Raw genomic sequence first — 27,802 nt, forward strand, 5'->3', positions numbered from 1 at the left:
CTGGGCCGATAGAGAGAACTAATAAAGGCCTGCTGCCCTATAGGGCCCGCTTACTCCATTCACCTCTTCCTCTGCCCTACAGGTGCAGAGTATAGGGTTAAATCAACCCCGGTGCCCCAGACTCTGCCTTCTCCCCAAGTCCCCTCTTCCTGTCTCCCCCCACAGGAAGCAGTCATCAGGACGCGCACGGTGCGGCCCAGGAGAGGCCCCAGGCTGCTTAGGAATATCCCTCTGTTCCCCCACCTACGCCACACTGTCTAATGGCTTCTGTTGGATGTGTGTGTTATTTTTATTTCTTTGCTTTGGTCTATACAAAAACAAAACAAAAAACCCACCCCAAAACATAAAGCGATGATGATGATGATAATAAAACTCCACTGGGCCCCCTCCCCGCCCCCATTTCCATGTGCAAGGGGCGGCGCTGGGGTCTGAAACAGGAAGGGGGAGAGAAAGCCCCTCACCGCACACCAGAGGGGTCAGCAAGAGCACTTCTGCGGGGCAAGGTAGGGCAGTGGGGGCAAGGGTGGGAGGAAGCTGTTCCCCGTGCTCCCCCAGGCAGGACCCAAGCCGACGGAGCGTCCTGGAGAAAGTACGTCCTGTAAAGCAGGTACTCGCTCTCTATCTTGTTCCTTCCTGGGAAAGGCTCCTGAGTTTCTCCAGGAAAACTTCGGACAGAAGGACTTTCACCCTCGAATCTGCACCCTGGAGACCGCAAGGCGCTCGAGGGCAGTTGATTGATGGAGTTGAGTGAGAAACCTCAGACCCAGAGAAGGAAGGGGGCCCAGGGCAGCCGGAGGTGGGCCAGAGGCAGGGAGGGGCACGAGTGGGCAGCTGAGTGTAAAGCTTTAGTGGCTAGGGCCATGGGGGCAGGGAGGAGGTGCTGAGACCTGGACCTGTGGCCCAGGACAGAAAAGCAGGGGCAGAACACCATCCCAAGAAACCCTGCGAGGACCCCCAGGGGCGCGGGCCTCGGCATAAAGTTGCAGTCCGGTTTCCCTGGCTCAGGCACTTTTCTGTCTTGTCCCATCGCCTGCGTGAGAGCCTCTCAGGTGAGGAACCACACCTGTGAGAGAGAGAGAGAGATAGCAGACACAGAGGTCAGGGGCTCAGCAGACCAGCATCCCCTAGAAGCTCAGGCTACTCCCATGACAACAGCGCACCACCCCAAACAGGCTAGTGTCCTTGCCCAAAAAGGAGCTGGGAGGGCTGGGAATATGGCCTAGTGGCAAGAGCGCTTGCCTCCTACACATGAAGCTGATTCCCCAGCACCACATATACGGAAAACCGCCAGAAGTGGCGCTGTGGCTCAGGTGGCAGAGTGCTAGCCTTGAGCAGGAAGAAGCCAGGGACAGTGCTCAGGCCCTGAGTCCAAGCCCCAGGACTGGCCAAAAAACAAAACAAAACAAAAAAAAAAAAGGAGCTGGGAGCTAGATACAGTGACTCATCCCTGTAATCCTAGCAACTTGGGAGGCAGTGGTTAGAGGATCACAGTTCAAGGCCATCTCAGACATAAGTTTTTGAGACCCCTCCCCTCCCCCCGATCTTAACCAATGGCTGGAGCCTGGTTCCCCAACTACAGGGGAAGTACAATAGTTGAGTGCAGTGGTGTATGCCGATCATCTCCGGGAATAGTGGGAAACATAAGTAGGAAGATCGAAGCCCAGGCTGTCCTGGGTATAAAGTGAGAACTGACATAAAAAATAACTAAGGCAAGGGGCTGGGAATATGGCCTAGTGGCAAAAGTGCTTGCCTTGTATACATGAAGCCCTGGGTTTGATTCCTCAGCACCACATATATACAAAAGGCCAAAAGTGGCGCTGTGGCTCAAGTGGCAGAGTGCTAGCCTTGAGCAAAAAAGAAGCCAGGGACAGTGCTCAGGCCCTGAGTTCAAGGCCCAGGACTGGCAAAAAACAAAACAAAACAAAACAAAATCCAAGGCAGAAAGGGGTTAGAGGTGTGGTTCAAGTGATAGGGTGCCTGCTTAGCAAGCACAAGGCCCTAAATTCAATCCTCACTACTACCAGAAAGAAAGAAGAAAGCAAACAAGAAAGAGAGAGAAAAACAGACAGACAGACAAATAGGCAGACAGACACATAGATAGATAGATAGATAGATAGATAGATAGATAGATAGATAGATAGACAGATAGATAGATAGATTCAGGAGCAGCAAAGCTACAGGAATGAAGTGAGCCAGAGCATATTTTGCTTGGGGAAGATCAGCCACAAAGTGCCCCCACACTTCTTTCCCTTCACAAAAAGGAGCCAAGGTTTCCACAGAGGAATGGGAATGGCAGCCATCAGGAGAAGGCTGGCATTAAGAGAAGTGGGTGTTCCCCAGCTGCAGGAAAGGAAGGGCTGGGGCAGTACCGGGGTGGAGCATCTAGGCCAGCATGTGGTCTGCGGTCGGGTAGGGAGGCCGGAGGCCATCGCTGTAGGTGTCCATGGGGTAGTCGCCGTCCATATCCAGGTGCATGTCCAGTGGGTCGAGGGGCACTTCGCTCGAGTACATGGGACGGTAGGTGGCATCCATGTCTGGGAGGGAGAATCGGAGCTCATCCAAGTGATCCCCCCAACTACCTCCTCTACCTCTGCCTGTCCCCAAGGGCCCAACCCCTCCCCAAATTCCCACATCAGGACATCTAGACAGGCATACAGGCAAACATCATATTGTAGCTGCCACCACAGGACATTCCCATCCCACACTCCCATTCCAGGGCCCTTACCATCTGGGCACTTACCATCTGCATAGGGTTCATTGATGGGGATCATGCTCTGGGCCTAGGAAAAGAGAGAGAGGTATTGAGGGAGGTTTGAGCGTGGTGGTGCACGCCTATAATCTCAGCTCCACTTGGCAAAAAAGCTAAGGCACAGTGTCCCAGGCCTTGAGTTCAAGGCTCAGTATTGGCAAGCATGCAGGCATGCACACACACACACACACACACACACACACACACATCAAATAAGTGGCTTAATCTGCTGCTCTGACATCATAAATGATCCAAACACAAAGTAAAAAATCTGCCAGGCACCAGCTAATCCTAGCTATTCACAAGGCTGAGATCTGAAGATCCAGGTCTGAAGCCAGAAGAAAAATCTGTGAGACTCTTTTCTCCAATTAAGTAACACACACACAAAAGCCTTAGGTGGAGGGCCTTGAATGGAAAAAAAAAAAATAGTGCAAAGCCCTGAGTTCAAGCCGAAGTACTAGCAGTAGTAATCTATATAACCATATGTGGCCATCCAGCCTAGATACTCACAGCCTCCCAGGCTGCTGGGTCGTGCTTGAAGAGGGAGTTGGTGAGTTCCACGGACACGCGCTTCCGGTAATCTGGGTTCTTGTCTTCCGAGATGCGGAACAGGACCGCAGCAGCATAGGTGGCTGATAAGCGAGGGAAGTTCAGTGTTAAGACAGACACAGCATGCACCCTGGCTGGGAGAACAAGGTCAGGCCTCATCCCCTCTCCCCCTGGTTCCCAGCATGGCCCCCTCCCTCACCGGTGCCCTCGTTGCGGGAGTGCAGCAGCTCCATGAGAGGGGCCGAGGCCCCCTCGGCATCGATGGCATCCGCAGCCTCCTTGTCCTGGGCCAGCTCACACAGTACCCCGGCGGCCACGCGCTGGATGTTCTCCACTGATGAGTACAGGAGCTAGGAGACAAACCAGGGTGGGACACAGTGGGGAGGCAGGAGCGGTGAGGCAGGCCAGGCAGGACACCACAGCTCTGCACACCCCCAAACCTGAGTAACCTATCTAACACCAGGAAACATGAGAAGCCAGGGAAGCATAAAGACACAGGAAAAAGAATCTGACCAACTATAATTCCCCACCCAGACATGGCCTCCATGTTTGTTTGTTTTTTAATCATTCTCCAATTATTATACGCTCTATATAATTTTGAATCTTGCTTTTTTTTTAACCTGTTGTGATAGAATAAAGCAGTTTGGTGTATACTATGTTAAAACTCATCCTGACAAAAAATCTGAGTTCCTACTAATAAGAAAGGATGCCAAGAGGCCAACACAACACCAAGAAAATGAAAACACTCGGTTGATCACCCTTAAGTGTGATGGCAATAATTCTTTTTTTTTTTTTTTTGCCAGTCCTGGACCTTGGACTCAGGGCCTGAGCACTGTCCCTGGCTTCTTCCCGCTCAAGGCTAGCACTCTGGCCACCTGAGCCACAGTGCCCCTTCTGGCCGTTTTCCATATATGTAGTGCTGGGGAATCAAACCGAGAGCTTCATGTGTAGGAGGCAAGCACTCTTGCCACTAGGCCATATTCCCAGCCCGCAATAATTCTTTACTCTGAAAATTAGTCAGCTGAGCACCAGTGGCTCATACCAGTCATCCTAGTTAGGACTCAGGAAGCTGAGATCTGAGGATCATGCTTCAAAAACCAACCCAGGCAGAAGAATCCATGAGACTCTTATTTCCAATTAATTGCCAAGAAAAAAAAAAGTCAGAAGTGGAGCTATGGCTCAAGTGGTAGAGTGCTAAGCCTTGAACACAAAAGCTCAATGATAGCACCCAGGGTCTGAGTGAGAAGCCCCAGGACTGGCACAGAATTAAAAAAAAAAAAAATCTTTGTGCATATATCTCTGTGCATGTGTGAAGTTATGTTAAATTACTTCCTAAGGAGAGAGTCTCAAACTTGAATTACTTGAACAAAGACTACAAATGTTTCCAAGGCTCTCTAAACAGATCATAAAGATCACTTTCAGACTGTTCTTCCCACCAGCAGGGAAGGACACTGCTAGTTTCATTTAAAGCTTCAATCATCTTCCTTGGCCAATTTGACAGTAGAAGAATGGACTCTTGCTTGGGGTGGGCGGGGGGAGCAGGGGAAGGTAGGAAGGATGGTTAAGTTTAATTTCTCTAAACTCCTGGGCTGAGCACTGTTGGTTTATGAGCCACCTCACTTGTTCCCTCTACCCACATCTTATTACTGAGATCTAATATTAATGCGTTTTTGAACTCCTGACTGTTGGTTAATTATACATACTTTCCAAGTTTGCCATTTAATTTTGGATGTTTTTTAGGTTGTTCTGGGCACAGAGACGGTCTTAAGTGTCTATGATTGCATTGCAAGATTGCCCGTTTTATTTTTATATATTTTTTTTGGTTGTAGGGCTTGAACTCAGTGCCTGGGCACTGTCCCTGAGCCTTTCTGTCTCAAGGCTAGTGCTCTATCCTTGAGCCACAGCGCCACTTCCAGCTTTTTCTATTTATGTGCTACTGAGGAATCAAACCCAGGGCTCCATGCATGCTAGGCAAGCACTCTACCACTAAGCCACCTTCCCAGCACTCATACAACTCCTGGTCTTATCCTCTGGTTGGTATCTAGGGGAAGCTCTCCTGCCTAGGACTTACCTGCACAAACAGGGGGATGGTGTTGAGCCGGAAGATCTCCATGCGGTTCATGGGATCCCGGGCAAGAATGTGCAGGGCTCCAGTACAGCCTTCTACAATCTCCTCCATCCTCACACCATCCTGCAGAAGAAGAGATGGGAGGCGTGGGTCAGATGGCCCTGGAACAAGGCCACAACCCCTCAACCACCACCACACACTTCACTGGTCCTTGGGAGTTGGTATTAACTACAACTCGCCTTGTCTTTTACATGCACACATGCACACACACACACTCACTCACACACAGAGGCTCGTGTGTGTGACACACGTTGGGGGGAGGTTGGAGAGCACACTGAGCACACTCACTGTGTAGGGCTGCTGAGTGCCGGCAGCCACATGGCGCTGGGCATCCTGGTGGGCCTTGACCAGCAGCTGGACAAGGCGGGGAATGACGGCTGCCTCCTGCAGTGGGGCGTGGTTGGCTGGGCACAGAGCCAAATTCCGGATCAGGCCAATGGTTGCCTGGAAAAGAAAAGGGGTAGTGATCAGGGGCACTGTGTGGACATCTGGAGGATTCCAGCTTCCAAATGCAGGCGTTCCTCCTTCCTCATCACCTCTTCTGTCCCCACAGACACCCTGGAAGACCTCCAGAGAATGAAAAACTACCTTCAGCCCCCTAGCCCTTCCTCCATAGGATCCGTGGGTCCCTTCATGTCTACCATGAAAAGCCACTGCTGAAATACTATCTCATTCCAGAACATTCTAAGAACTTCCTTCCCCCTCCATTTCAGTTAGCCCATCGACCAACACCATGGTTTTGCTTGCTGTTTGCTGGTTTTCTTGAGAGTTCTCCAACTAGAATTATCAGCAAGTCTTCACTATGGCAGATGGACCCCAGTGGCTCCTGTTTGGTGACGCTTGTACTGTAACCAACCCCCAGGGAAGCTCCAGGATGAGGTCCCTGCCTTAGGGAATTTGACTCACTCTGGTTTCCCAGAGCCCCTTAGACTCTGGTAAGGCAATTGATAATCTCATCTGATCCTTAAAATGGTGACAGGGATGAAAACATGCGTAATAAGAAAGGGGGCAGAGGGTCAATGACATACTGAGGTTATTTATCACTTGTCACTTAGCTACTGGGTCAGGATGCAAACACTGCCCCCATCTTAAATCAAGCAGCAATAAGGGAGTCATACACTGATTTCTTTTTTTTCTCACTATAGTTTTTCATTTGTTTTCTTGTTGGTGGTAGTTTTGTAGTGATTGGGCCTAGGACCTTACATGCTAGGCAAGCACTCTACTAAGTGAGCCACATCCCTAGATCTTGGTCAATTGAGAAAGGGTCTCATTATGTATCTCAGGCTAGCCTCAGGCTACAATCCTCCTGCCTCTGTCTCCCAAGCACTGGGATTACAGGCATGAGGCACAATGCCCAACTGCTAAGTTTCTTCTGTTCCATGTATATAATCACTTAGTGTTGTTCTTAACAACATTGTTATTGTTATACTTTCTAAATTTAGCTGAGAAGGAGGCCCCATTCCTGATTCCCTGTGAAAGGGACCAAGAATACCTCCTAATCCTCTAATCTGTATTAGTTTGGTAGCCTTCCTGAGTTTTATAGCAGGACAGGTGGCTATCTACCTAGCAATTTCATTTCCGAATCTCCTGGCACTTCAATGAAGTCAAATTACCAGGTGCTGGAGTAGAAACCCAAAGCTTAACCTTTTGGTTGTTGTTGTTGTTGTGCTGGAACTGGAGCTTGAACTCAGAGCCTGGGCACTGAGTTTTTGTTCAAGACTAGAACTCTACTATTCAAGCCACAGATCCACTTTAGGTTTTTTGTTGGTTAGTTGGAGATAAGAGTCTTGTGGATTTTTCTGCCTGGGCTGGGTTTGAACCACAATTCTCAGATCAGAAGCTGGGTGCCGGTGGCTCGCACCTGTAATCCTAGCTACTCAAGAGGCTGAGATCTGAGGATCACGGTTAGTAGAGCACTAACCTTGAGCACAAAATCTTAGGGACAGTGCCCAAGCCCTGAGTTCAAGCCCAAGAATCAGCACGCACGTATACACACACACAAAGAATCTGGGTCTCTGGAGCAGAGACAATGTCCCCTAAGAGACACACCTTTATCAGATTTGAGCCTCTCTATTTGGGATTAGTGCCAACTCTGCAAAGCACTTTCGCCCCCTCCTATCCCCCATGCACTGGCAACGGTGCAGCTGGTACCTTGACCAGTGGCCACTGGTTGGGCTGGTTGAGTAGCTTGACAATGGCTGGGATGCCGTAGTTGAGGCGCACAGAGTTCTGGGCCATCTCAGCCTCAGGGTGGCGGCTGGTGAGGTGGCGGAGGGCACAGACAGCAGGCTCGGTGATGTCATCCTTGTCTCCAGCACGCATGATGGCATGGATGAGCGCCTCCACCCCACTGTTCTGGGTCACTAGCGTCTTGTTCTTGCTGTTGTTGCAGGTTAGGTTGGACAGTGTTCCGGTGGCACAGGTGAGGACGTTGACATCGTCCACACTCAGCTGGTTCACAAGGATCTTCAGCACGCTCTCGAGGCCCTCCTAGGGGACAGGGCACAGGGGAAGGGTGTTGGGGGTGGGGGAGATGCCAGCTCCACACTCTCTGCTGAGGTAGCCCAAGTGGAGGGGCTGGCTGAAGGACTCAGGCCTGCCTGCCTGCCCGTGCCTAGCAACATTCATTGCAAAGCCAACCTGAGCAGGAAGGTCTGGGAGATTCTTTATCTCCAACTAACAAGCAGAAAGAGTAGGAGGGGAACAGTGGCTCAAGTGGTAGAACAACAGCCCTCAGCAAAAAAGAGAGAGCACCTAGGCCCTGAGTTCATCATGCCCTAGCACCAGCATCAAAATAATAAATAAATAAGATTAAGGGAAGTCTCCATTTTGTTCTATTTTTTTCTCCAGAAAGCCATCTGGGCCTTTACGGTGGGACCTCAGGCTTTATAGAGAGAGAACCCTAGGTCTGAATCCCAGCTCAGATCATTTACTAGCTGCGACCAGGAGCCATTTCTTCACTTTTGGAGCCTCAGTTTCCTCATTTCCACCTTCAGTCTGCTAGAGGGTTAAAGGAGCTCATGTTCACAGGACCCAAGCAAAATGCCCCAAGAAGCAGGTCAAAAATGGTTCCCTTAACCAGGTCAGTTGCTTTTCTTCTGCCCTTCCAGAATTCCTAATAGGGCTAGAGCCTCCGGCTAGAAAGATGATGATCTTTAGGATCCTTGTCCCACCTCTGCCACAAAGGAGGAGGACTCAAGAGCACCAGTCCTCTCCTAGTCCTCCACAGGCAGGAGTCTGGATGAGGCTGGTCACAGGGAGGACTCCTCCCTCACCTGCTTGGTGGCCACATCTGAGAGGTTGCGAAGGGTCCAGAGGCAGTTCTGCACCAGGCGGGGGCTGTTGCTCGTCAGATGCTTGCCCAGGGCCTGCATCCCACCTGCAGTAGGAGAAGGGGATTTCTGTCAGTCACAGAGGAGCACAGCTGACCGCGCCTGGGGGGGGCCAGGTGGGAACCTCCATTCCCCACTCACCGGCCTCTACGATGGCAGGCTTGTTGCTGGGACACACAGACAGCACCTTGAGCACACGGCTGGTGGTCCAGAGCAGCTTCTCATAGCTGTAGTTGCGCATGATCTGCACCAGCGCCTGGGGTCCTCCATTGGCCAGGATGATCAGCTGTGGGAAAAGGAGAAGGGTGCCACAGAGAGGGAATATGGCGAGGCAGGGGTGGGGCGTGATGGAGTTGTCTTTACTGACCTTCCACTAAACCTGAATAGGCTTTAAAAAAAAATTGGGCTGGGAATATGGTCTAGTGGCAAGAGTGCTTGCCTCGTACACATGAAGCCCTAGGTTCAATTCCTCAGCACCACATATATAGGAAAGGCCAGAAGTGGCGCTGTGGCTCAAGTGGTAGAGTGCTAGCTAGCATTGAGCAAAAAGAAGCCAGGGACAGTGCTCAGGCCCTGAGTCCAAGCCCCAGGACTGGCAAAATAAATAAATGTCGCTACCATGATTTGAACTCAGTGCCTTGTATTTGTTCAGCTAGCGCTCTACCACTTGAACTGCACCTCCAGCCCAGTCTTCTTTTCTGCCTCAGTTGGCTTAGAACTGTGATCTTCCAGATCTCAGCTTCCTGAGTGGCTAGGGTTACAGGCATGAGCCACCAGTGCCAGACCAGAATAGTTTTTGTAACTAGCAAATCAAACAGAATTTTTTTTTGGGGGGTGAGTTGGGGAGGAAAGGGGGAGATAATACCTTCTATGGGCAAGGATGTAGCAAAAGTGTACTTATAGTCATTGCCGCCGATGGCATTTAGTATGATCTTTGAGTAAAGTTATTTGAATGTTTAAAAACCTTTCGCCCTTTTATAGGCATGGTGGTGCATGTCGGCAATCCCAGCACTCAGGAGGCAGAGGCAGAAGGCTCACGAGTAAAAGACCAGCCTGGGCTGTACAGTGAGACTGCCTCAAAGTAACACTTTAATCCCACTGATGAAAATTGTTTTTCTACTTTGGGAAAAGTAGTATGAGCAAAGATGTTTCTGACAGCATTTATAAAGGAAGGAAAATGGCAGCAATCCAAATACTGTTCTCAGAAGAAAACACTAATGAGATGCTATCTACCATTAGGAGGGTGGTTTTGAGGACAGTATAGCAAAATAAAAAATTTTTTTAAACATCAACATCAGAAGCTGTTTGAGAAGCCAGGCACTGATGGCTCTTGTCTGCCTATATCTCAAGAGGGAGGACCTAGAGGATCTCAGTTCAAAGCCAGCTCAGGAAAAAAAAAGTCTAAGTGAACCAGAAAACAAAAAAAAAAAAAACATGCTGGAGACATGGCTCAAGTGGTAGAGAGCACCAGAAATGAGCAAGAGAGTAAAAGGTCCTAAATTCAAAGTCTGATAATAGCAAAATAAAAAAAAGATAATGGATATTTTTTTTCTTTTCCTTATCTTCAAAGAAGGAATTCTGAATAATCCAGAAATAGGACAATACTTGTATATAGCAGACTGAGTGGCAACCTTAGTGAGGTGTGTGTGTGTGTGTGTGTGTGTGTGTGTGTGTGTGTGTGTGTGTGTGTGCCCCACCTTGCTTTCCTGGTTGCCATAAGCCAGGAGCTGCAGACAATCCGTGGTGATCGCCAGAAACTTGGGGTTGTTCTTGTTGAGCAGGGGCACCATCTTCTGCAGCCCATCGGCCAGGCGCACCGCCATCTTGGCACCCTCCTGGTAGAGGAGCAGGTTGTGCAGCGTGGTGATGGCATAGAACAGGACTGATTCCACCGGGGAGCTGCAGGGCAGACAGGAGCCAGCCTGAGTCAGGTCCCAGGGCTTGGACTGACTGTGGGACTGGAAAAGGTTTCTTTCCACAGTCTCCAGAAAGTCTGCCTTATACCCAGACCCCCCAGGAGAATATTCCTTTGCTGGAAAAAATCCTCACTGTCCCTTGAGCCCGGCTCCACTCTTATGCAGAGAACACAGCATCTTCTCTCCTACTCCTGCTTCTGAGCTCCCACCTGGGGCTAAGCCCATGATTGGTCCCTTGACTACTCTCTCTACAGAGTTCACAACCATGGGGAAGGCCATGTGCTAGGGGCCCTGCCAGAGTTTCAAGGGCCAAATGAAGTCCACATCTCACCCTCAGGATGCTCCCAACCTGCTGTGGGGAGAGAGCTGGGAGAAGTAGCGCCATCCATCCAGAGGCAAAAAAGACAAAGGTCACAAGAGAACTTGCATAGGCTTTTCTCTCTGCCTGGAATACTTTTTCCCTTCATCTACCTAAGCCCAACTCCACTCCTCCAGCAACTCTGAGCCACCAACCCCCTTCCACTCACTAGAGCAATTCGACCTGTAGGCTCTACTGCCACAGCCTACAATACACACCCTGATAATTAGGCTGCTGTTTCCCTGCCTGTCTCCCTGGCTAGGGTGTGAGCAGCTGAGCAGCAGGATGGGCACGGCTCTGCAGCTGGCTCATAGCAAGCTCATAATATGTTTATGGAAGCCCAGTAAGAACACGAGACCCCGTGTACAGGGAGCCTGGGCTCCCGCAGGGAGTAGGGGTGAGTACCTGAGCATGCGGACCAGGGCAGGGATGCCTCCGGACTTGAAGATGGCGAGCAACCCCTCACGGTGGTGGGAGAGGTTGTGGAGGATGCTGGTGGTGCAGCGGGCCGTGTCCAGGTCGCTGGTGTTCTGCATGGTACGCACCACAGCTGCCACCAGCTGGGGTGAGCCCATCAGCGCCCGCCGCGACGCCTCCTTCTTTGATAACTGGTTCACGATCATGGCTGCCTTGGTCACCACCACCTGGAGGATGGGGAGATGAGCAGATGGATGAGGCCCTGCCACCACTGAGAGAAGGAAGAAGGAGAATATCCTTCCACAAAGCCAAGCCGGAGCTGGGCGCTAGGGGCTCACACCTTGAATCCTGGCTACGCAGTAAACTGAGATCTAGGGATCCCAGTTCAAACCTAGCTCAGGAAGAAGAGTCCATAAGACTTTATTTTATTTTATTTTATTGTTGTGGGGCTTGAACTCAGGACCCGGGCACTGTCCCTGAGCTCCTTTGCTGAAGGCAAGTGCTCTACCACTTTGAGCCATAGCTCCACTTCCAGTTTTTGAGTGGTTAGTTGGAATCTCATGGGGACTTTTCTGCTCATGCTGGCTTCGAACTGTGGCCCTCAGATCTCAGCCTCCTGAGTAGCTAGGATTACAGGTGTGAGCCACCAGAGCCCAGCAACTGTTTGTTTGTTTTGGTCTGAATGTTTCAGATGGCCACAGGCTTAAACTCAGGGCCTAAGCACTGTCCCTGAGCTCCTTTGTTCAAGGCTAGCGCTCTACCACTTTGAGCCCACAGTTCCATTTCCCCAGAAGACTCTAATCTTCAGTTAATCAGAAAAAAAAAGAAGTGGACCTGTGGCTCTAGTGGTAGAGCACCAGCCTTGAGCAAAAGAGCCAAGAACAAGGAAGAGGCCCTGAGTTCAAGCCCTAGTATATATACACACACACGTACATATACACACATGCACACACACATATATGTAAATATACACACATGCATGCACACATACACACACACACACACACACACACACACAGAGCCCAAGCAAGCCAAGTCAGATGCCTCATGCTCATGAGGTCTCCGGGTCACAAACCTCATCCCCTGATGGTCATGCTCCTCCCCACCCTGCCCCCACCCTGCCAGGCCTCTCACTTACCGGGTCCTCATCATTGAGCAGTTTGGTGAGCTCAGGTAGGGCCCGGGTGGCCAACTCGGCATCATCCTGGTAGTTGATGAGATGCACGATGGCCGACTTGAGCATCTGGGATGGCTCAGCCAGTCGCTGCAGGTTGGTGGCCTGCCCGTCAATCTGGGTGGCCAACAGCAGTGAGCTGTCCTCACTCGTCACACCAGGGCACATGGCCTCCCGTACCCGCTTGGCTCGGGCCGTCGTGGACATCTGGTACTCCAGGTCACCTGAGAGCCAATAAAACAGGGACTGAGCTGAAGGAGGATGCAGGGGACCCCAGGGAACAGGGCAGGCTGTGTAGACGAATCTAGGGGCTGCCTCATGTCTGGCTCAAAGCCCCACACCACAGTTCTGCATATACCTAGGGACCTGGGAAGGGGAGGGCCGTAAGGCCTTAGTCTCCAGTAAAATGGAGCCTACCTGTTCTGCCAGCACAAGGAATGCTTTATGACAATAAAATAAGATCATAGCTGTGACTTGCTCTGAAAAGGGCACAGGTGCCTCACACCTACCACTGCAAGAATGTTAGTAATAATTATTATTAATAGGAGAAGCTAGCCAGGTGCAGGTGACTCATGCCTGTAGCCCTATAGGTACTCAGGAGGCTGAGATCTAGAAGATCATGGTTCAAAGCCAACTCAGACAGAGAAGTAGTCCCCAAGACCCTATCTTCAAAATCACTAGCAAATAAAAGCAGAGCTAGAGGCATAGCTCAGGTGGTAGAAAGCCAACCTAGAAAGCCCAAGACCCTGAGTTCAAACCCCAGTGCTGCCTAAATAAATAATGCTATGATTTTTCAAGTACTTATGATATGCCTAGCAATGAATTAGGTGGTTTTTCTTTTATCATTTAATCTTACCACCACCCCACAGGCAAGTATATTATTATACCCATTTTACAGATAGGAAAGCAGAGGTCATAAGGCCAATAGATGAACTCAGGAGCCCACAGCCTTCTTCTCTTCTCTATTAAGTACCAGAGAGGAGGTGAGATTAGCAATCCTGAAATCTCATTGCCCTAATTATACCCTTACCATCCTCTAAAGTAGCAACCCTCCCACTGTGCAGACAGGTAGCCAGAGGCCCACAGTGCTTCCCAGGCTCACTCGGCAGCTCAGAGTCAGGACCTCAGTTTCAGAAAGTAGGAGCTGGGGGCTGGGAATGTGGCTTCGTGGTAGAGTCCTTGCTAGAATGCATGCGGCCTTGGGTTGGATTGCTCAGTACCACGTAAATACAATAAATAAAATTAAAAAGAAGGAAGTACGGGCTGGATCCTCAGGAGAGACTCCAGGTTCTGTCCACTGGGTAAGCCTGGTAGCCTGACTCCCAATGTCCGGGCCTGATGTCTCCATTGAGAGGCAGGCAGAAGGGCCACCCCATAATTAGGCAGGAAGGAGACGGCTACCTGGCTTTCCCATCTGAATGCTAGATTTTAGCTCCTAGTAGAGTGCCCAGCCCTACCAAGACAAGAAGCTTTTGCCTAGGGCCAGGGAGGAGACCCAGGGCATAGAGACAGAGCTCTGTAGAGCCTTGGCCAGCCACAGGCCACCCTGCGTGTTCCCCACGTCCCACAGTCCCACAGCTCATCCAGCTGGAATGCTGGGGGCCCTGGAGGCAGATGCGGATGACAGCCCTGGGGCCCAGGCGCCCCTTGTAAGGAGCCCCTCCCCATACAGCGAAGCCCAGGACTGACTCAGCCACTCCACACCCTGCTCTTAGCCGGTCTCTGTGTCAGCAGGTGCTGGTCCAGTCTAGGTTTGGGCACTGCACCCCTTCCATAAGACTCGGGCTCCCTCTCTCCCACCAGACATGGAGGCTCCACAAGCAAACGAGATGATTTCCTAGAGTCTCCAGATTCCTTGAGGACAAGAGCAAAGCCCTCCATCATACCCCTAATTCCCAGAAGGAGGGTCTTAGGACTGGTAACAAGAACTTTGTCTCTCTGCAAGAGACTCCTCTCCTGAAAATGGAGTCCGTGTCCCTTCCAGATGGGGGTCCTCGAAGTAGCCCCGGCTCCTCCCTCAGACTGGGCTAGTGTCTGCACCTTCTCCCTTAGACTACATGGGTCCCTAAGATAGAAACTGTGCTTCTGTCCTAAAATCTCTCTCCCTTTGCTTTAGTCGCTCCAGGGCCCAGCTGGGTTTTCTTCACCCCTGTGTTAAAGCCCAAGGGGTCCTGACCTTGGTTTTGAGGAGCCCCCTGGGTATAGGTGGTGGTCTTCTTGAGAGTGTACTGCCGCCCACAGGCCTCGTCCTCCTCCATGACGCCCTTGCTGCTGACTGAGGGCACGCAGGTGTTGGCACCTGAGTGGATGCCTGAGTCGTAGGTGTATGTCTGCTGCCACTCGGTCACCTTGATGGGCTGTTCGATCAGGTTCATCACCTCCATGGTGGCTGCTGGGGACACAAAGGGGCAGGACATTAGTTGGCAGAGGGATATCCCCACAGGGGCCCCCACTGGTAGCTCAGGCCCAGCCCCAGCCTCTCCCAAGGGCCTGGAGGGGAGGGATGTCCCAGAGGGCAAGGGAGGGTGGGCTCAGGAAGGGACAGCCTGGGAGCAGAAGGGCTGAAGGGGTCAGGAGGCCCCAGAGCCCTCAGCTTGTAACTGACTTGCAGCCCAGAGTGTGGGGCAGTAGAGGGCCCGGTGCAGCCCTGGTAGGCTCACCTAGTGCTTAGACTCAATCCTTCCAGGCCAAGAGAAGGCCCTCAGGGACCTCCAGCAGCTTCTGGGGCCCCACAGACCCACCCTCACCCCACTGGGGCTCCCTGGGAAAGGCTGCGGAGGCGAGGTCCAGGAGGCAACAGCACCCAGCCATTGGCTGGGAGACTGGGTGGAGCAGGGAAGCGGTCAGACAGGTTCCCCTGGGTGCCCCAGGGCTCCTTCGGAGTTCCGGGATCTCACTTTCCTTAGGCTGGGCAGGGTCAGGGCCCAGGTTTCTCTTTCTCCCAGCTCCCCAGCTCCTCCCAGCCTTCCTGGCCTTCACAGTGGCCTAGTTTTCCATCTCAGTGGCTGACTCCCAGGCCAGTTCACCTCTGTTGTGCCTTAGCATCCGATCTGGAAATCTGGGTCCCTCATGGGTGGTTGTGAGGATGTACTGGCAGGGGATTCAGCATACAGGCACATAGTAAGTATTCAATGTTGGAGGCCATACTGGCTCACCCCCTCAGGGCAGCCCAGGGTAGGGGTATGGAGCAGGCCTCTGGGAATGTCACTATTATTCAGGACACACACACAAACCGCCCAGCTTTCCTTGCATCTTCAGGTACCTGTAGATTAGTTAATGAGCATCTGGACCCTTCTTTGAATTAATGTCCAAAGATGGGTAGAGAGAGCTGGGGTTGGGGAAGCAAGTCAAGCTAGGAGGCTTATAGCATGTGACAACTCTCACAAATGTATTGCCCTAAACCAGGCACTGATGGCTCACATCTGTGACCCTAGCTAGTTAGGAGGCTGAGGTCTGAGGGCTGTGGTTCAAAGCCAACCAAGGCAGAAAAGTCCGTGGGACTCTTATCTCCAAGTAACCAGCAGAAAGTCAAAAGTGGAGGTGTGGCTCAAATGGTAGAGCACCAGGCTTGAACAGAAAAAAACCAAGCAAGAGAGCCAGGCCTGGAGTACACACACACACACACACACACACACACACACACACACACACACACACACGCACGCACAATTTGTCATCCTCACAAGTAGGCTTTCAAGCACAAACTGTCCCTCCATTTATAAATGTGCAACTGAGGCTGGAAGAGCCAGCAACAGGCACAGGCATGTGTGATGGTGAGGTCAGTATCCGTTACACATCCCAATGGGATGGGCCTCAGAGAAGCAGAGCTACCCAGGCTGCTCCACCCATAAAGGGAAAAGGCCCTGGGCATCTCAAGTCATTTGTCCTGATATAATACGGGGAGCCATTAGAATGAGGCACTTGGCCCCACCCAGGAACAAAGAGACCAGTAACAGATGAATGACAGCCCCAGCCCCACCCTCAAGAAACAGAAGCAAGCTATGTGTGGTTCATGCCTGTAATCCCAGGGACCCAGGAGGTTGAGGCATGATTACAAGTTTGACACAAGCTTGAATCTCATCGAGAGATCCCACTGAAAAACAACAACCAGCGTGACCAATGATTCTCCAGGTCTCCAGGCCTTTTACGGCTGCACAAGCCCCTCCCTTGCTGTAAACACACCTGGAACAGGCAGGGGCAGGAGCCAGACCAGCTCTCAGCTGCCTCCTTTCCTCTCCTCCCGCCACCAAGAGTGACTCAGAGTTTCGGGCTGATAAACAGAAGCAGGCCCAGGACACCAGACGGCAGGCTCAGTGCCACCACGCGCGCGCACAGCTGCTCCCTGGCATTTACCAAGTGTGGTGATTTCAGGAGGCATCCCCCGCCCCCACCTTCCCCACACCTTCCAGTCCTGACATCAGAGAAGAGCCAACAGGAGCAGGCAGACTCGGGAAAATCCTGCTGGGTATTCCTCCTGCTCCTCACACCCCCATCCTGACCTCTGCACCCCACCCCAAGGGTAGAGAGGCTCAAGAGAGAACTGGAGACTTTGGAAGGATCCCCCAGAAACTGCTGGGGCCTGGGGTGGGGGAAGGACGGGACCCCCAAGCACTTGAGAAGGAAAAGAAGCAGACGCATGTGTGTGTGTGTGCACGCACACACACACACACTGCCACTTTGCTAGATAGAAAGTGGTGCCAACATCCGGATGCTGAGCCTTGGTCAGCTGGGCTCTTGATGAGCTGCGCATCTCCAGCTCTGGTCAATACAAACACCTCAGCCTGAGCAGAAGAAGGGTCCCCCTTCACAGAGATCGCCATGCAACCTAGGACCAAGACAGATGAGGAAGGGCTCACCCCACACCACAGGGACCCGCCTTGTTAGAAGAGACCACCACGATCAACAGTGGCCAAAGGACAGGAATTTCCTCCTTCCAAGCCCCAACCACCCCAGCTGCCCCGGCCTGGAGCCAAGGGAACCTGACGACTGGACAGCTGCCCGGGCAAGGCAGAGGCCAAAGGATATCAGGGGATAGGCATCCAGTTGCTTTTAATAATCCATTAATCTTAACCTTGGCAGGCCGAGTTGACATAATTATTCTCAATTTATTTTTCCTTTTCTATTTATGTATTTTTATTTATTTATTTATTTTTGCCAGTACTGGAGCTTGAACTCAAGACCTAGGTATTATCCCTTAGGTGTTTTTGTTTGTTTTCGCTCCAGGCTGGTGCTCTACCACTTGAACCACAGCTGTACTTCAGGCTTTTTGATGGTTAATTGGAGATAAGAGTCTCACAGAAGTTAGGAGCTGGTGGCTCATACCTATAATCCTAACTATTCAGGAGGGTAAGCTCCGAAGATCAAAGACTCTTGTCTTCAATTAATCACAAAAGGCTAGAAGTAGAGTTGTGGCTCGAGTGATAGAGCCCTAGCCTTGAGCACAAAAGCTCTGGGATAATGCTCAGGCCTACAGTTCAAGCTCTAGAACCTAGTCTTGAAAAAAAGTCTCACAGACTTTCCTGCTCAGAATGGCTTTGAATCTTGATCCTCAGATCTCAGCTTCCCAAGGCATGAGCCACTGGCATCCACCTTTTTTTGAGGGGGGAGGAGGGAGTATTGGGGTTTGAACTAGGAGTCTCGAGCTGGCTAGGCAAGCATTCTTCTTATTCTCCATTCCTAAGGGGGGGAAACTGAACTTCCATATTAAGGAAAGGGTGGAGCTCTGCTCAAAGCCAAGCTTGTCCCATGCTAGGAACCAGTCAAAACTGGGTAGCAAGGGGCATGGCTCAAGTGGTACAGGGCTTACCCAGCAAGTCATCTCAGAACAAATGAAACAGACAGACAGATACTGCTTGGAGCTGAGCCCTTTTAGCAAGGAAAGGGGAGTCTGATATGACTGAGGTACCCGCTGTTACGAAGTTCCTAACATCAGCCTGGCTGGATACCAGTGGCTCACATTTGTAATCCTAGCTACTTGGGAGGCTGAGATCTGAGGATCCCAGTTTGAAGCCAGCCCTGGCAAGAAAGTCTGTGAGACTCTTACCACCAACAAACTTCTCAAGAAAAAGCAAGAAGTGGTGCAGTGGCTCAAGTGGTATAACACTAGCCTTGAACAAAAGAAGCTCAGGGGTAGCACCAGCCCCTGTGTTCAAGCCCCAGGACCAGCAAAAGCAAAACAAACAAACAAACAAACAAAAAACAACCACCAAGCTACATGTCAGGGTACCATCTCTGCCTGGGGGATCTTTGGGCAATTTCTTTCCCTCTCGGGGACTCCTCTGGTAATGTCAAAGGAATACTTGATGTCTCCGATTTTAGAAATAAAGGACCCAGGACCCAATAAAAGAGAAGGCAGAGAGAGAGAGACACAGAGAGACAGAGAGAGACAGAGGTCAGAGCTGGAAAGCAGTTTAGAGAGGAGATAAACACTAGAACTCTTCCAAAAAGAAAAAAAATACCAGGTGCCGGTGGTTCATGCCTAGAATCCTAGCTACTCGGGAGGCTGAGACGGGAGGATCTTGGCTCAAAGCCAGCCTGAGCAGGAAAATCCATGAGACTCATCTCTAATTAACCACCAGAAAACCGGAAGTGGTGGTAAATCACTAGCCTTGAGCCAAAGAGCTCAGGGAAAGTACCCAGGCTCTGAGTTCAAGCACCACAACTGACCAAAAAAAAAAAAAAAAAAAAAAGGAATCATGGGGAGAGCTACACTGGTAGAGACAGCAAAACTAGAAGTCACACTTCAGGCAGGACTGACAACCAGTCCCACCCTGGTCCCTACTACTTGTCAGGAGAACCTGGGAAATTCTCTCACAAGGGTCCAAAGAACAGGTTTGGCTATTCCCAGGGTGGAGGGGCCACACCCAGTTTGGTGTCATTGCTCTCCACCCGGGACCTGGAGCCAGGCCGTCCACAATGGCCCTGGACAGAGCCAGGGTGGAAGTAGGACAGACAGAGAGGGAAGACTGCAGAGACAAGGGCGGGTTTCTGAGTTGAATGGGGAACTTTTGTTTAATAACATACTCTATTGTTGGTAGTAGGGGAGGGAAAAGCCTGTGTAGAGATGATTGAGGTGAAGAGGGGGTTACAGCCCAAGGACAGGAAAGAGAAGACAGAAGGCCAGACGGGGAGTGCGATAGGCCTTTCCTCTGCCCAGTCCTGGTTAAGCGTCTGTGAGCAATGAGGCTGCGGTGGATGGACCCCTGCCCTTCACTCTTGACCCCCCCACTGGACAGCCCACAGTAACGCTGGTGCATTCAACACTAGGCTAGCCTGCAGATGGCCCCACCCTGACCTTACAAATAACCCCCACCAAGCCAGGGGCACCAGCGGCTTACATGTATAATCCCAGCTGCTCAGGAGACTGAGATCTGAGGATTGCGGTTCAAAGCTGGCCCAGGCAGGAAAGTCTATGAGATTCCTTTCTCCAGTTAACCAGCAAAAATAAAAATAATTTTTTTTTTTTTTTTTGGCCAGTCCTGGGCCTTGGACTCAGGGCCTGAGCACTGTCCCTGGCTTCCTTTTTGCTCAAGGCTAGCACTCTGCCACTTGAGCCACAGCGCCACTTCTGGCCGTTTTCTGTATATGTGGTGCTGGGGAATCGAACCCAAGGCCTCATGTATACGAGGCAAGCTCTCTTGCCGCTAGGCCATATCCCCAGCCCCAATAAAAATAATTTTTAAAAAATGGAGCTGTAGCTCAAGTGGTAAAGCACCAACCTCGGGGCAGGGAAGAGGAGGGGGCACTGAAGGACAGTGCCCAGGCCCCAGTACTAGAACAATTAAATAAATAAACAAACAAACAAACCCCACCAAAGTAACAACAGCTTCTCACCCCAGCCAGTACTGGAGACAATCAGCTGTGGGAAGGGCAGTCAGTTGGCAACAGGAAGGGCAATCAGGAACAGATACAGGTAGGCTGCCAAGTATAAATAAGGCAGCAATGGCTGTTAGAGGCTGTGCTGAGTTCAGGAATGATGCATTTGGAGACTGTATAGGCAGGACAGGGCTGGGCCTTCCAGGGGTGCCTCAGGCCAGAGGCTAGCCCCCGGTACACACTCCTATCCACAGGCTCAGACAGTAACAGGAAGGAGCAGTGGGGAGGGCATTTTGAAGTGGGAGAGGGGCTCCATCCAGCAGCACCCCCCCGGCTGTGTGCTTTTGCTTCATTTTTCACATCTGTGCAATGGGAGCGTGCCAAGCTAGTAGGAAGCGAACAAGATTGTGACCGGAAGCCAGCTGCAGACAGGAAACACCCCTCAAGCATTCTCACATTAGAGACCCCGAGTCCCCAGAGATACACCAGGCAAGGTAGCTGGCAGCCTGCTTGTCCTCTTTGGATCTCCTGAGTTAGGAGGTGGGAGAACAGCTTCCTCCCAGGGTCACTCAGGAGCTCCTGGGGAAGGTAGGTGGGGCAGGACAGGAGAGAATGATGTCCAGTCCTGGGCAGGTAGACGGGATGTGCCCCCCTCCACCTTACACTTTGTCTGTCTTACAGCCAGAGGCAGTAGACCAAGAAAGTCAGGGCGGTTCCCCCCGCCCCCCATAGCAATCTACTGGCAAAGGTCACCAGCCCTAGCCGAGCCAAGGCCAGCAGTCAGTCCCAGGCACATACCAACAGACTCCAGCACAGACCCAGACAGATACACACACCCAGCTGTTTCCCTGACAGGTTGGTCTTGGGGCTTCCCCAGAGGGTCTCTCCCTTCAGGATGGTGGCTCCAGAATAGAGACTACCACACACCCCTCACCCACCATAGGGAAACAAGCTCCCAGAGGGGAGAGACTGGGGCGGGAGCCATGCCTGGCCAGGAGAAGACAGGGGAGCTTCCGGAGGAACACCCTCACTTCCCATCTGGAGGAGAGCCCGGGCTGCTGCTGAGGATGAGCTGGGCTGGGGGTGGAGGGGAGGAGAAGGGGGTGAAACGCTCAGGCCAGCACCCCAGCTGCTGTTTGTTCTCCTTCTGGGCTGCTTCCCAAAGCAAACAGACCAGGGTGGGAAAATGAAGGGGATTTGGAGGAAGAAGGAAATGCAGGGTTCATGGCACAAGACCTTGGGCACCTCAGGGCTCCCCCCTGGAAAGGACTCCAGCTGGAGCTGCCTCTCAGCTGGAGACACTCCTGCGGCAGAGGAACCCAAACCCAAGCTCTTGGGAATGGAAAAACATGCCACTTCGGAAGCAACAGCAACCAGCTGACTACGCATTGGAACTTAATACACAAGAACGCTCCACACACACAGCTAGCTGATCTCCAATAACAGTAGCTGAAATCAGACGCCCGTGGCTCACACCTGTAATCCTAGCTACTCAGGAGGCTGAGATCCAGGTTCAAATCCAGCCCAGGCAGGAAGGTCCATGAGACTCTTAGCTACAATTAATCTCAAAAAAAAAGAAAGAAAAAGAAAAAAGCTGGGAGTGGCACTATAGGCTCAAGTGTTAGAACTGGCAGCCCTGAGGGAAAACAAAACTAAGAATACAAGGCCCTGGGTTCAAGTCCTAGTACTGGCATAAGGAAATCATTCTATGGTGAGGGCAAGAAATGTGTCAAGGTGACCAGTGCTTGCCTAGCATGCTGGAGGCCTTGGGTTCCATTCCCAGCACTGGGAAAAGCAAACAACAAGCCACTGTGTTGTACAGGGCCTATGATTATCCAGGGGAAGCAGGCAAAAGAGCAGGACTGGAAGGAAGGAAGGAAAGAAAGAGAGAAGAAATAATGGTTGTTGCTTCACAAAGTTAGGATTAAAGATGGTGCTTTTTGCTTCTCTCGCCATTTTTTTTCTGAACGTCTCAAAGTTTTTCCACAATGACCAGACAGGACTTTCTCGATTAAGGAAAGAGGGAATTATTCTTAAGGAGGCCACTGGTTGACTACTCAGCCTCCACCCCTACTACCCCTCTCCCTGCTACCAGTCTCAGAGACGAAAACCTGTCTGCACCATGAGGAAAGATGGAGAAAGCTGAGATCCCCACTCTCAGGCCCCCAAAGGCTGAGCGCTTTCTCTTCAGACCTGACCTAGGAAGATTCCAGAAAATGGGTTGGTCCATATTCACACACCTCTACCAGATTCAACCTTGTTCCAGGAGAGGAACCTCAGGATGTCACCCGCAGGAAACGTAACCCAGGTGACCTGTTTCCATTCCATTGCTTTCTGTCTCCACAGGGTCACTAGGCCAGCCTGCTCACATGTCTGTCCCTCTCACAGTCTTGTGATTCTTCTCCAGAAAAAAAAGACACAGGGACTCTTACATCAGACTCCCCCTACCCCGCCCCGGCCAAGGAGCCCTCCCTCCTAGCCCACCTGAAAAGCCATGATATTCTACTTCTCTTCTCATCTTCAAGTCAAAATTGACTTTTGGGACTGGGAATGTGGCTTAGTGGTAGAGTGCTTGTCTAGCATGCACGAAGCCCTGTGTTCGATTCCTCAGCACCACATAACCAGAAAAGGCCAGAAGTAGAGCTGTGGCTCAAGATGTAGAGTGCTAGCCTTGAACAAAAAGAAACCAGGGGGCTGGCGATATAGCCTAGTGGCAAGAGTGCCTGCCTCGGATACACGAGGCCCTAGGTTCAATTCCCCAGCACCACATATACAGAAAACGGCCAGAAGCGGCGCTGTGGCTCAAGTGGCAGAGTGCTAGCCTTGAGCGGGAAGAAGCCAGGGACAGTGCTCAGGCCCTGAGTCCAAGGCCCAGGACTGGCCAAAAAAAAAAAAAAAAAAAAAAAAGAAAGAAAGAAACCAGGGACAGTGACCAGGCCCTGAGTCCCAAGCCCCGGGACTGGCAAAAAAAAAAAAAAAAAAAAGAGTAAAATTGACTTCTGCAATCCTAGATAATCAGGAGGCTGAGATCTGAGGATGATAATTCAAAGCCAGCCCAGGCAGAAAAGTCCATGAGACTCTTATCTCCAATGATTAACCACTAGTAGAGTATCAGCCTTGAGCATAAAAGCAAAGGGACAGTGCCCAGGCCCTGAGTTCTAGCCCCCAAACCAACACACACACACACACACATACACACACACACACACACACACACACACACACACACACTCCCTCCTTGCCTCTAGAAGAAAGTTCTAGCCTCCATTCCTTCCATAAAGGCATCAGACCCACCAGCTCCTGAGTCTTGGGGTGATAGAAAGCTTCAGCTTCTGATGCCCTGCAGTCGGCTGCACTGTGGCCATTCTCTCCTCTTCTCTTTCACGTCAAGGCCCTTAGCTGACTCTAGAATCAATCATCTGTATGCTGGGATCCCCTCCTCTCCTCAAGGGATGTAAGCCCACTGGGAGAGGCTCAGCACTCCACCCACCTGCACCAGCACAGATGCAGAACCCATTCCCAGACCCTAGTTCCAGAGGTGCCCAGCTGGCAAGAGTACCAGGACCAGCAAGTCTGAGGGAACAACGTACCATCGGTTTCTCCCACTAAGATCCAAGACTGACTGACAGCACCCAAGACCCGGACCCATCCCCAACAAGCCCCCCTCCCCCCAGCCTCTGGGAATTCCCTAGGTTTCCCGGCCTCCTGCCAGAGCCCTCCAAGAGAATCTGGCAGTGCTCACTGGCACAATCCAGCAGGACACGCACCCAAGCCTAAATCTGACTCTCATTTCTCTCCACTCCCCAGGGAGCAGTGCCCCTTCCTTCATCTTGACATAGCCTGTCCCTTAGTAAAGCAGGCGACTCCCATTATGTACCCTGGGAAAAGCCCAGAAAGCAGACTCTGCCCAGCTATAAGCCTGGGCAGCATAGCTTTGACCTCTGATCTTCCCTCCCATCTCCCCTAATAACTACCCAGGGTCTGGCCTTAGGAAGCTTCCCTTCAACCAACCACTGAGGAGGTTTCAAAGCCCTGATAGCTGGGACATGAGTCATCCCCACCCGACAAACCTGTCTCCACCTTCACCACCCACACACATCTTGAAGGGCCCATGTGAATTCTCTCCTCCCTGCTTGAAAAGAGGTTCTCAGAGAGGGGCAGGAGCCCACTTCCTTCCTAGGGGCCTGGATGGTGAAGCTCAGGGGAAGAGCATTTGCTTAGCACCACAAAGACCCTCATGCCAATTTGATTCCCCACTTGGGTCTCACAGTGAAACCTTGAACAAGTCATTTAACTCCCCCTTGGTGGTTGTAAATCCTTCCTCCGTAAGATGGAACTAACAGTACCTGCTTTTAAGGGCAGATTAAGTGAGAACAGTAATGAAAGGGTTTGGTATTGGTAGTTTTTGGTTTGTTTGTTTCTCTCTTGATTTCAGTTACCACTGAGCAAGTCGCTATTGGGCAGGTAGGTTATATAAGTCCCATTTTGCTAAAGAGGTTACTGAGGTTCCACGTGGGGAGGTTGACTGGACCAAGGCTATACGGGTAATGAGACACCGAGCTGAGCTCAATCCAGGCCAGAACTAGCTCACTAGACCATCTATCTCTCCAGATAAAGCACTCATCTGCGGACAAGTCAATTGTGCCACCTCATACTATAAAGTAGCTCCTAGAGGGGAGAGACTGCCCTCTCTGTGCACCACATCATGAGCCCCCCCTTCCCTCCCCCAGAACAGAAAAGGCTGCCAGCTCTAGCCTGGCTTTCTGAATCCCCCACGCTGCATTCTCCAAGCTCAGCCCTGGCAGCCCAAACAGCAGCTCCAGAGGGAATGGGGTGGAGCTGGGTGCGGGCGGAGGAAGGTGCCTGTCACCCAAGCTGGGGCTTGATCTGGCAAGAAATGACTAATGGGATCCGACCTTCTCTTCCTCCTCCCTCCAGTCCAGGCAGAAGCCAGTTTTCACCCGGCACGTCCTAAGACATACTTCCTCAGTATTATCTTTTCATCAGAGCTACAAACCAGATTAGCTAAACGAATTATTTGGCCGACATAATTGCAATGCCTTCCCCTCCTCCACCTTGACACAGAGAGGAGGGAAAATAGGTTGTCTGGGCCTAAACTCTATGGCCCTGTAAGCTTCCTAGAAATGGACATGTGGCCTTTCCACACCACCACCCAGCTGAGCCTGGTCCCCATTGGGGATACCCAAAGTAGATGGGTCTGATCCCACCCCTTTCATCAATAATCAAAGACAACCAGAGACAGCAGGGCTTTCCCAAGTGAGTTTCAAGCAGTGTTGATCCCCACCCCATCTCCACCCTACTGACCCACTGTCCCTAGGACTGAGGGAGAGGCCAGCTCTTACATTCCTGCTCTGTATCCTAAAGAATCTGGGCTCCAAACCCTGAAAAAAGACCACACTTCAATTCTGAAAACAAAACAATGTAGCAAGCCTAGTCAAAACCCTCAGGTCTGTCCAGGGGCTGGACTCACAGCAAGGGGTAAACCAAAGTAGCTTGGGGGGGGGGGTAGGTGGGGACGCCTGGCCTGAAAGAAATGGTCCTCCAGAGAGACTTCCTCCTGCCCCACATGCCTCACCAAATGCCCAGGAAAGGGGACTGCAATAAAAATAAACAAACAAATAAAAATTTAAAAACCATAATTTTAATAAAAGCAAGTGGACAGAGCTAGCTCTTTTGCCTCACATGCCAGCCAGCTAAGTAATGTGGGGGATGGGGGATGGGTGGAGACAAGGGGGATGGGGTGAGTGGAGAGACAATCTCTCTCCCTCTCTCTCTCTCTCTCTCTCTCTCACACACACACACACACACACACACACACACACACACACACACACACACACCTCAGTTGGGCCCAACCCCATTCCTGGGGAAAGGGCAGAGCTTGGGAGAGAAAGCCACTTAGGCAAAGCTTCAGTGGAGGGGGTGTGGTGGTCCCCAGAGGCAGGAAGAGAAGGAAGAGGCCGCTTCCCCTCGCCCGACTCCCCTCTTCCCACCTTGGGCCCCAAGGGCCCAGCAAACAGGATGAAGCTGGGGACAGGGGGGACAAGGTCAGAGTGCAGGCACTGGCTCACAGTCACCTTGCCTGGGGCTGAGCTGGGAGAAGAAGGGATTTGCCTCCTAGTGGGGCCCTAAATCTGGAGGAAGCTCTGGGCAAGGAGACAGGAAATCCCCCCAGAGAAAGCTGCGGCGGCCACTTCCAACGGGAAAGTTTGTTTGGGTGATTTGTTCCACAATAAGAGGTTAGAGAAAAGGGATGTTGCTGTTCCCACTTCAACACTCTAGAAGCCACAGCCACCGGGAACTGGACGAGGTGACCGTGAATCCTCCCTACCTAGGTAGACACTCACCCCACCTCCAGTCAGATCCCAGGCCGAAGCCCCGAAAGCCAGACGCCAGTGGGGCACTAAGTCAGACCTAGCACCAGCACCTCTTCCCCCACCCCAGTACCCTATCCCACTGGAGCAGAGGAAGGCACCGCACCCACGAAGCTCCCAGGGCTGGAGGGCAGAGCCTCCGTCCTGGGGGGGGGGGGGCGCTCACCTGCTCAGCAGGTGGGGTCTGTGTCACTGGGAAAATGTGAGCACGGTCCCCCCCCCACACACACACACCCCACGATTGGGCAAGCTGGGCGCAGACAATAGGGCCCCACCCAGGCCTGGGGGAGAAAGGAGGGGAGGGAAAGCCGGGATGACGCGTTGGGGTGGGGTGAGGGTGGCCCCCGAAGAGAAACGGCGGCAAGCAAGTTTGCCGCCCGGTAAATTCCTGACTGCGGAGTGTGCTCCGGGACGGGACGGGTCAAAGTCTGTCGGGCCAGCTCACGTCGGCGCCAAGAGTCGGGGACGCGGCGTCCAGCAAGCTCCCCGAGGGTGTGGGAGGAGGAGGAGGCACCTGCGCCCATCTCTTCCTCCCCTCCCTCTCCAGATCTGGGGCTCACGGACCACCCCCCCCCCCCCGAGGCGCGCTCCGCCCGCCCCCAGGAACCGCGCGCGCCCCTGGGGTCGCCGCGCCCAGGACCCCAGCGCGCCCCCTGCCGCCGGTGCAGCGTGGCGCGCCGGGTCACCCGCCCTCACCTGCCCGGAGACGGCTGGGACCGGCCTCTCCAGTCCGCTGGCCTTTCCCTTCTTTTTCCCTATAGGTACCGGTCTCCCGATCGTCCGCACCTGCGTGTAGAGCCTGGCCTGGCCGGGTCGGGGATGGGCCGGGTGGGAGAGCCGGCGCTGGCAGCGAACTGAGCTCTGCGCGCGCGGGCGGCGGCTGCTCCGGACTCTGGCCAAGGCAGCAACTCAGTAACCGAACAAAAGGCGAAGGGACCTGACAGCCAAGCCACACCCCTCGCCTCCCCG

General features: G+C 52.2%; 1 protein-coding gene across 2 annotated transcripts; it reads right to left on the reverse strand.

Moving 5' to 3' along the window:
• Positions 1-317: 317 nt before the first annotated feature.
• Positions 318-27,772, reverse strand: LOC125365560 (junction plakoglobin). Of its 2 annotated transcripts, none has more exons than XM_048365718.1 (15): positions 27,620-27,772; positions 14,800-15,015; positions 12,588-12,847; positions 11,438-11,676; positions 10,456-10,657; positions 8,900-9,044; positions 8,702-8,805; positions 7,578-7,916; positions 5,715-5,870; positions 5,370-5,489; positions 3,498-3,648; positions 3,260-3,381; positions 2,741-2,780; positions 2,370-2,534; positions 318-1,063 (listed from the first exon to the last, which is right to left on the reverse strand). In XM_048365718.1, exons 2-14 carry the CDS (start codon positions 15,005-15,007, stop codon positions 2,383-2,385), a joined length of 2,238 nt encoding a protein of 745 aa, XP_048221675.1. In that variant the 5' UTR covers positions 15,008-15,015; positions 27,620-27,772; the 3' UTR covers positions 318-1,063; positions 2,370-2,382. The 2 variants fall into 2 exon arrangements, with proteins under 2 accessions (XP_048221675.1, XP_048221676.1); XM_048365719.1 differs by having other exon boundaries at positions 14,800-15,012; positions 27,620-27,768.
• Between the last annotated feature and the right edge of the window lie 30 nt (positions 27,773-27,802).

The sequence above is a fragment of the Perognathus longimembris genome, chromosome 17 (genome assembly GCF_023159225.1).
Source record: "Perognathus longimembris pacificus isolate PPM17 chromosome 17, ASM2315922v1, whole genome shotgun sequence".
Lineage (NCBI taxonomy): Eukaryota > Metazoa > Chordata > Mammalia > Rodentia > Heteromyidae > Perognathus > Perognathus longimembris.